This window comes from Gavialis gangeticus, unplaced genomic scaffold (assembly GCF_001723915.1).
Source record: "Gavialis gangeticus isolate Ggan-Ray unplaced genomic scaffold, GavGan_comp1, whole genome shotgun sequence".
In the NCBI taxonomy this organism is placed as follows: domain Eukaryota; kingdom Metazoa; phylum Chordata; order Crocodylia; family Gavialidae; genus Gavialis; species Gavialis gangeticus.
The window spans coordinates 7,642,081-7,652,419 of NW_017728995.1; the positions used below are offsets into that span (position 1 = coordinate 7,642,081).

At 38.9% G+C, this 10,339-nt stretch overlaps 1 protein-coding gene across 2 annotated transcripts in view; it reads left to right on the forward strand.

Annotated features, from left to right (window-relative positions):
- RSRC1 (arginine and serine rich coiled-coil 1) overlaps window positions 1-10,339 on the forward strand; it is a 363,612-nt gene that overhangs the window by 180,923 nt on the left and 172,350 nt on the right. For both annotated transcript variants that reach the window (XM_019503205.1, XM_019503206.1), the window contains exon 6: window positions 9,109-9,160. In XM_019503205.1, coding sequence (XP_019358750.1) covers window positions 9,109-9,160 — 52 coding nt within the window. The remainder of the gene's footprint in view (window positions 1-9,108; window positions 9,161-10,339) is intronic.

The window sequence follows — 10,339 nt, forward strand, 5'->3', positions numbered from 1 at the left end:
GCCCCGGGTTTGGGGGGGGGGGGGGTAAGCCCCGGCCTTCCACTGCTTATGTGAAGATAGACTGTTTATTGCTGCTCTTAGTGTTATCTTTTAACTAGTTTTTGCCTTTCACATCCTAACTGCTTAATTTCTTTATAACTCTCTTGGAATGGCCTTTTGAAAGACCAAGTCGTTTTTCCTTTTTATTCTGTTTTATGAAAACAGCTAAAGAAATCTAGTAGCTTAATGGGACATACTTTTCTTTACAAGAATCTGTTGGTTAGACTCTATGATAAAATGATGTTTTAGAAATCTTACAGTTCCATCTCTTTCATTCTCAGTTGATTACAGAAGTGATGAAAGGGCATGTTTATGATTTTCATCTATCATTTTTACTCAATTAATTTAATTTAATATCGTGTCTTAAACACTGAAGGGTCTAAGCAACATTCAGCACTCTCCTTTCCACCCCTAGCTATTTTCATCATTATTCTTAACATTTATGTGCTATAGCCAAAACAGGCAATTTCTACAATTCATAAGCCAAATTCAGCCTTCATGTAAGTAGGTGCACTATAAGTAAAGTTAGTATAGTGTGTCTTTGCACCAGGGTTGAGGTTGGTCTTTCTGCAGCAGTGAAGGGTAGTTGTTCAGTTAGTGTAAAAAGGTATGAGTTGCAAATACATAATATCTGGTGGTAATTTTCTCCTTTCAGATATGTTGTTTGCATACCTTCAGAAAGGAAACTAGCAACAGAATTTGACTAATTTTAAACTATAACATATATTTGCTGGCTTATTCAAATTTCTTAAATTGGCATTTCACTCCAGGGGAAATCTAAACACGCTTAAGTCAGATTTCTGCTGGTGGAAATATCAAGAGCTACTTCAGCTGTGATTCATGTGCTATTTCTAGTTTGAACTACAGTATTAATGTTGTGGGAACTCGTACCAGTATGTTTATACAGCAGTATATTAGAGTACCACCAAGGATGAATCCATGAGGGTACAGTGGTGCAGTTGTACCCCCACCTTTTGATTCCTGCTCCACCCAGATGTAGAATCAACTGCCTGGGAAGGGCAGCAGCATTTCTATTCAGGCAGAGCTGAGTCAATGACTTTACGGCTCATTATCATCTCCCTGATTCCTGCTAATCTTTATTTTTGTGGGAGAGAGGTTTTTTCATCCTAGGGAATCTGCTAGTCCTAGAGAAACATTTTAATTACAGTTTTCAGGCAGCACGTGCTATACATCTAAGGAATGTCACTCAGGCTTGCTGTTAAAGACATGCCACTGCGGGGCTGTCACTCATGTCTGTTATGAGAGATGGAAGTCTTTAAGGATTGCTATTTCTGTATTTATCAAATGCAAAGATTAAACAAAGACACATTAAATACATGCAGATTGATCACACAATCCATTATTTAACAAATTTTAGCAAAAAGACTAGGCTTGCTTTTAAATACTTTTTTAAAGGAGGAAAACCCGTGTAGTTGGACTATTTCCAGCTCATATCCTTCATGACAACTAGCAAAAAACTGTTTAAATCTAGTACTACCAAAAACAATAAATACTAACATTTTTACATGAGAAACAGAGGTTTTCTTAAAAAAATATGAGCAAGAGCATTGCAATTTGAATTAAGGTAGTTCTAAGCTTGATATTGCCATTGTTTGGATGCCTTGGGCCATATTTCTAATCTCAAGGTTTGTAACCTTGTCGTCAAAGACAAAAGCCCTGTGAATTATTTAATATTTTCATTCTGATTACATCATATGGAGCTGTCATGATGAAATTTGACTTTCTGCTGTTTAAGATTTTTCTAGATCCCCTTCTTACAGCACCTATATTACACCCCTTCAGTTGCTCTGTATTTTCAAAAAAAACCTTTCAAAATTAATACAGTCATATCTATCTCAGTTTTTATATGGTGAATCACAGACTGTTAGGCAGATTCTAACTTTTTTTTTAGTACCTGAAACAACCTCTATAATGTAGGTATTTTAAGTCTGATATAATGATTTGAATGAAAAATTTAAGCTCAGAGATGGCTGCAGTTGAATTTTCATTGCAAGGAGAAGATGGGATGCTGCTGCTATAAAATAGATAGCAACTCTCCCTGGCACAAACTTCCTTTGCTACGCTGTGTAATAGCTTCCCATGAGTTTGGAACTCACTGTTAAAAGCCATAAACTTTCTAATGTTTGTTTTTAAGAAACAAGGTTTTGTTTGGTGATATCTTTTATTGGACCAATTGTATAGTTGGGTTACTTTTCAGGCACAAAGTGACCCTCTTCAGCTCTGGGAAAAAACCCCACAGCTTAACCTAAATACTGGGTAAGATCATAATTTTTGTTTAACATCATTATGTAAATGAAAGTATTCATTTGAAGAAGGGGAAGAAGGCAATAAACCTGTTGAACAAAGAGGTTATCAGGAATAACCATAAACTGAGTAAAACACAGTAGAAATAAACAGATAAGCCGAATTATGTAAAAGAATAATGTCTGGCCTGAGGAAAGAGTACCTGGTGTTCTGAAGCTCGTTTTTGGTCTCTTCCAGCTATACAGTTGGTCTGATAAAATATATCCCCTAAAAAATCCTTGCCTTATGTAGTTCCTGGACCATTACAGCTACAATGTTGAAACTTCAGTTTACTAGAGGAATTTCACTTAATGCTGTGGTGGCAGGAGCTAAATCTAAGTTCTGAATCTGCATTATTAATTTAATTAAGGCTGTCTGAAGGCTATGGCAGAGATGTGGGGCGGAAAATTTTCCAGTGCTTTATTTTTCTGTGACAAATTTTCCATTTCTAAAAATTCATTGTTTCATAAAATTGATTAGTAACAATGAATGGATGCCAATACAATATTAGGCAAGCCTGGCAGCTTCAAAGTTGTAATTCATGTTTTTCAGGTGATTATCCCTAGGAAGTGTGTGAAAGAGTATATATGTTCTATTGATTTGTAAACAGGAGGGTAAATACACTCATATAATAATCCAAACCAAAAGTCAAGGTATAAATTCACCTAATTGGCTGTGCAGGTCAAATTGAAACTAAACCAAAATTCTTATTTCATCTCAGACTGCAAGTGAAAACAAAACTAAAACTGTGATTTAATTTTTGTTTCACTTTCAGTTCAGCAAACACACGGAGTATTTTTAGTGCTTTTGGTTTGAAGTAGCCAGAATAATGCCTAATCAAGAAAAAAAAACTAGTGTGTGGCATCATTCTAGTGAAGTTCAAGCAACTGAAGGAAGGAAGAAAGTGGGTAGATGTAAATATTGCAGGCAGGAGTATGCTAACTGCAACAAGACTGAAGAAACATTTAATAACATGTAGAAACTGTCCTGAAAGAGTACAAGTCATATACAGAAAGCTAATACAACCAGATGGTGGAACAACATCATCTGAGAAACGTCTACTTTAGGAACCCTATGTAAGTAAACAAATTCATATGTTAAACAACACACAGGATAGAGTAGCATCTATATTGTTTTAAAACGTTATCATTTTAAAAGTTGCTAATGCAACTCTGGACTGTTTGTTTGGTCATTTGTTTGTTTAAAATATTTGTATCCTGCTTTTCTGCTTGCACTAAGCACTCAAAGTGGCTTAGGCTTAACAATGTGTATATATATATTTTTAATTAAATAACAGACAAATAGTTAACTATTTTAACCCAGCAGAATGAGCTTAGTCCTCTGGCCAGTGGTGGAGACCAGACTATACTTCTCTTTGGCTCTGCAGTCCCAGGGCAACTGAGCAGCAGAATGCTATTTCTGGCAGGGAGGTGGGGAAGCAATCTCCCTGCCACTTCTTCTCTTTCTGATGGATGAGGCCAGACTAAAATAGGCTAAAATAAGAATCCTTTCCCCCTTTTGTTGCAGGAACTTGGTAGCTCACGTGAAAAAGCGGATTTGGAAAAAATGGAAAATGAAAATGTTGAGCAGCCAGGTCTAAGGGAAGAAGCAGCAGGATCCTTGCTTTCAAGATCACTGTCACTAGATATGTGATCTACCATGAGTAGCTGTTCAAGACAGTCAAGCTTTTTATTAAGCTTTGTGGACAAAATGTCAAAAGAAGATTAAGGAAAAGCAGATGAGACATTAGGTCGAGCTATATTTACAAATGGTACACCTCTTTCCATAACTGAAGATCAATACTGGAAGGAACATTACAAACTCATTCGCCCATCATATAAGTTACCGTCATGTTATCTCTTATCACGTTCTCTCTTAGATAGAGAGTATGACAGAGTTCAAACAACAGTTATTCAAAGAATTGGTTAAGCAGAATCAGACTCTACTGTCAGATGGATAGACTGATATACAAGGAGTCCTTTATTGAACATTATGTTAGCAACACCTGAACCAATGTTCCTGAAAGCAATTACTACCAAATCTTCTTGTCATACAGGTGAATACATAGCCAAATTACTGAGTGAAGAGCTTGAAAGTGCAGGTCCCTCCTGGGTACAAGCTCTTATAACTGATAATATGACTAACATGAAAGTTGCATGGCAAATATTAAAGGCAAGGTATTCTCATTTACTAGTATTTGGCTGTCTTGCTCATGGGTTTAATCTGGCAAAGGTTAGAGTGAGTATGAATACAATGAAGACAACATTGGCAAGATGCAAAGCGATTGTGAAGGTATTCAACAATCTTCATCATTGCTAATCAGACTTTGAAGAAATTACAGAAGGAGAAGCAAGGGAAGGAAAGTGCGCTTTTATTGCCAGGAGAAACTAGATGGGGCTCAGCTACGAAGTGTTTACATAGTTTGCTGTGCACAAAGAACTGTTTGCAGTATGCTTCAGTAGATGACACAGTATCTCGGATATTCCCATGAACATTCAGAAGCAGATTCTCGACATTGATGCATTAGAGGTTCGAATTCAAGGAGCATTCAATTTACTACCAGTTTCGGTGGCTATCAAAAAACTTGAAGGAGACGCACCAAGCCTTTCAAATATTCCAGAGATATTCAGACAACTGAATGAAAAGCTAATTGAGCTTTTTCTGCCTTCACCTGTATCCGAAAAAGAAGTAGTAAAATGAATTTTTGCTAAGAGAACTGAGTTTTACTGTCATCCAGTTCATCTGGCAGCAAACCTTTTGGATCAACACCAGAGGACAACATTTATCAGAAGATAAATTATCTACTGCTCTCAATACAATTATGGTAGTAGCTAAGAATGTCCACAACATTGATGAAATACTCATGATGACAGACATTGCTGAGCACTGTGCAAAAGAAAAACTTTGGAGCAAAGACATCATTTGGCAGGCAGCAGAGAATATGTCTCCTCTCACGTGGTGGAAGAGATACTGTAACACCTGACTGTTGTCCAGGATTTCTCTAAGGATCCTAAGCATTCCACCAACAGCAGCTTCTTGTGAAGGGAACTGAAAGGCTTTCAGTAGGGTTGTGCAAAATGGCACCATTCCATTTTGCCTTGAGTTTTGATGGTTCGAGGGAACAGTGTTTCGTCTTGAATTTCATTTTGCATCAAAACAACTGTTCTGTTCCATTCCATCAAAACAGAAAGTCTGTTTTGACACTGTTTCTAGTTTTGCTGGGGGTGCCCATTCCCAGTGCTACATAGCCCCGGGGCCGAAGGCAGCCCAGCTGGGCTGCTTCCCGGTATCCCGCTCTACATTACACCAAGAGTGGCAGCCCAGCTGGGCTGCTTTTTCCCCCGGTGCGATGTAGCATGGGGCACCAGGTAGCAGCCCAGGTGGGCTGCCACCCGCCCCCAGCATGATGTAGCACGGGGTACTGGGAAGCAGCCCACCTGGGCTGACCTCCCATCCCCAGCCTGTGGTCAAAACATTTCAACCAGCCTCATTTTGTTTTGAGGCTATTTCAACAGCTTTTGTTTCATTCCAATTTTGCTGTTTTGGCCTTGAAATTTGTTAAAATGGCTGGCGAAATTTCACACAGCTCTAGCTTTCAGCTCAATCAAGACAAAAAGAGAAATAGATTAACAGATGAATGCACTAGTAAGCTTGTTTCTATTTCTCAAAATCTCTTGCTTCTGGAGAATCAGTCAGAAGCACAATTAGTGAAGAAGATGCAGCATGATGATAAGTTGACCTTGCCCTTAGACTCATTGATAAAACCATCCTTTAGTAAAAGAGAATGTGATTCTAGTAGTTCTGAATCAGATTTGCCTCAATCGGATTCTGAAATGGAACTAATAAGTAGTGCAAGTGATTCCAGAGATAGTGACAGTGAAACTGGAGGTGCCACAATGACCTCAGTGGAAGAGAGTTAAACTCTTTTGAAGTAGATAAGTGAACAACCATAGCATATCATGCACAGGTCTTTGGGTGTGCAAAAATTAGTGTCAACAGTTTTCAGTGCCTTCATTTTTTTTCCCCTTAAATTGAAACAAACAATATAAGGGAAGTGTATTGTCTTTACATTTTTTACAAGTATTCCAATAAAAATAATTTCTTTCCACATAAAGCTTTGAATTTGTTTGAATATAACATTTCAACCACATTAAGCATGCTGTATTCATTTTTTTTTCCTAATCAAATATTTCATTTCAAATACTTGTGGCTATTGGGACATTAAAATTAACATGGGAGTATTTTTTGTTTTGTTTACTAATATAAGTCAAATAAACATGCTAAATCAGATCATGCTCTATTTAGGGCATTGGAAAAATTTCCAGAAAACCCACATCTCTCTGCTATGGTGCTATATAACTTGACCCAAAGAGAGACTTATTTATTTAATGCATTTAGAATTACTAGAGGTCTGAATTAACTCTCTGACTCAAAGCTTTTGTGGAGAAGCAATTTTGGGTTTTTTTCTTGGTGGGAGGGGGTTTGCATTTTACATTGGACAAATGGTACTTTTGGGAATGATATTTGGGCACAAAAGGGAGGACACTGACCAGAAGGACACTTTGTCCTCAGAAGTTCATGTAACATTTCTCCCATCCAGACAGTTGGTCCAATAAAAGATATCACCAAAGAAAACCCTTGCTGCTTCCATATTTCCTGGACCATCATGGCTGTGTCAGTACTCAAACCTAGTATAGCATGGGTGAAATGTGATGTCATTTCAGTGGCTAGTAGGTACCTGTCATTTTACCTTGTGACATCTTCTAACTCAGATTATGTATACCACTAATTTTATTATATTTTTGGAGCCCTTGAGCCTCGCTGAGAGGCTGTCGTGAGAAGGTATAGTGTAAGACTATGTCTACAAAGCAAAATGCTAGTTACATAACAAAATTTTCAGAGCTAGTTTAAGTACTGGAAACAGTACAGTTATGTTAGCATGGTGCTCCACCTAAGGCAATTAGAAGCAGATTCAATTAGTACAGCACTCTGCCTAGGATAATGTAACTCACCTCATTTACTATGAGAAGGTATAATGGGATAAGAAAGGATTGACTAAAGAAAAGTACAGATATCATTGTAATGCTCCCAAGCATTAGATGGTGTATGTGTGTAGGTGCATGTGCAATGGAAATATTCAGCTCAGACAGCAGTTTTCTTAGTTTTACCCTCTCAAATAATGTTGTACTGCTGATTTTGTAAATGTTAAACTGCCACATTCTGTGTGTCTGTCAACTGCCAGAGTTGTAGGTTGCAATGATTCTTTTATGTGCATTATCACAGAACAGTAGAGTCTGAAATTTTCTGAATCAGAAAGTGCCACTGTTTTTTAAAGAAGGGTCAGAAAGAATTTTAAAATAGCAAGGCAATTTCTTAGCTCAGGATTTCACTCTTACCCCATAGAGTGGGGTTGGATCAGTCAGCACAAAGACATGTATGCCTGATAACCTTGCATAATATTTGTGGCTGCTTGCAGATGTTAAAAAAACCCCAAAACACTCTTTACCAGAAGCAGCAGCACATTACTTCAACATAGTTATGCAGCTTCTATAAGATCAGGTGCTTCAGCAGAGCTTTTTGTCACTTTTAGCTAAAGCTGATTCAATCAGTTATTAGACAAAAGCACCAAAAAGGCCCCACTAAAGTGCCCAGTCTTTAGACATCAAGCAAGCTGGGTTGAAGTAACGCACTGTCTCTTCTGGGCATGCACAGGGCTTGGCACAGAAAGCGGGGCAGGTGGATGGCACTTCTGGGCTTGGTGTCCAGCAGCGTGGGACCCCCCACCCCCTGCCGCTGACACCACCACGGGCACCCATGAACAGTCCCCGCTTGGCCTGCCCTCGTCGCCAAGACCCAGGTTGCCGCCTGCAGGTAGTCGCCGTGCCCCCCCCCCCCGCCTCAGGAGGCATGCATCACCTATAGCGCCAAGTTTAAAGTAAAGTGCCATTTTTGTTTTTGTTTTTTATGTCTGCAAGCACCCTGTATGGCTGGCTGTCAGAAAATATCTTTCTAAGGTTTCAATTGGCTTCTAGTCATGGTACAAATACAAGAGCCTCCTGAATTTAGGATTGCTAATTCATGACATATTTGTCAGCCATACAGGGGTAACACTAAAATTAAAGAGCAGTATAGTGGTGTCACCTGCAGTGCATTGTCATCTGGAATGATTAGTATTGTGATTACACAGCCAGCAGGAGGACTTTCAGTTCCAACAGATGTGAAGGAACACCTTAAAGAGAGAAAATGAGAGAATAGATGCAAAAGGTATCTAAGATATAAAACACGCAATACTAGTCATATTAAGTAAGCTCTTGCTTGAGTTTGAATATTACTAATTTATGTAATCATGCCACTGTTGTGACAGGAAAGGTTTGGGGTGAATTTGTGGGAGGAGTGTTGGTGCATGAGAGTTTTTAGAGGGGTTCCCTATATGGGTAAGTTTGGAACCATATTACTGCTCTCTTTTTCTGAGCTCACATTTTCCAGTGTTCATTCAAATCTGAAAATTTACTCCTATTTTTAACTTTATAGTCACTTGAGCTTTAAAATTAGCTTTAAGATAATGGAAAGTGTTGACATAAGGATGAAGAAGATTGTTCAGTACTGCTTAAGTAAGTATAGGAGTAAAGCGTATAGTTTTTAGAAGACTTCATCGGTCTTAAATTAAGTGTGCTTGTATATGAAATTACACAGAAAACAAGTCTTTTGAAACATTTGCACATTAATAATAGAGAAGGTTTATGATTATATTATGCTTTCTTTCAGTCTCCTGCTGAACAGGCCAAAGCTAGATTACAGCTTGTTCTTGAAGCAGCTGGTAAGTAATGCTACAGACATACCTAACACAAGGAAATATTACTGAATTTTTGTCATTTTCAGTATTGAATTGGATGATGCGTAGATTTGGAATAAGGGGGTGAGTTTGGGGAAATTCTTAAAGGTCCAGAATTCTTAAAGGTGTGGAATTCTTAAAGGTCAAAATTTTAGGCCTGAACTACATTTTCAGTTCTTTTTAAAGGTACTCTTATTCTGTGCCATATCATATAATCTAGACAGTAGGGATGTGGCTTCAACAAGCCACAAGAATTAGTAACTTAATTCATTTGGGAATTAACCAGCAACTTATGCAGGTCATCTTTCCTTCCTTTCTCCTTTAATTTAATGAGAGCTAATGTCAGCTCTAGTGTTACACAGCTACACATTGGTTGGGGCTGTCCTATGACAGATACCAATGCTCAGTTGAGTGTTAGAATCCAGCATGGGGCAGCCCCAGTGTCTGGGACACAGCTGTCCCTTACCCAGTCAGACTTGGGATGGAATCAGTTCCTGGCCCTCAGGTCCTTACCCAAACTCCTGGAAGCAGATGTCGGTGGTGTGACTGTGGTGAGCTTCATACTGGGGATCATCTCCCTGATCTTGGGCTAACTGCACCCCAAATCTTTAAAAACAAAGTGTGTAACTGGGCTGTGCACATAATTTTCTAACATCTTTGGTTTTTGGGGACCCTGGGTTCAGGTTTGTGTAGGCTGGGGGTGCGCAGGGCTGTGCTGGATTGAGAATGGGAGGGACTGAGCCTAGGGGTGGGCTGCTTAACAAGGCTTGGTGAGCTTTTAAGGGTCACATGGGTAGACCCACTCCTTGACAGTTGCCCTGCCTCGTGCTCACCATTTTAGGACTGGAAGCCCTGCCCCTGACCTTTGCGACTGGAAATCTCTCCTGTTGCCCCTCCCCGCCCTGGAAATACTCCTTTTGGGAGAGGAGGTTTCCATCTTAGACCCAGAAAAAAAATCATACACTAAAAGTCAAACACTTACTATAACATTTTAATTTTATTACAAACAATATTTTTGTCGTGATTTGTTTGTGTACCATATATAGAGATGATTGTATAATAACAAAAATAAATTCTTAGTCTTGTGTATTGTCTGGGGGGATGTGGTTGGGGGTATGTGTGTATGGTAGGGTGTGGGGGGCTATGAAGGGGTGTGACTATGTG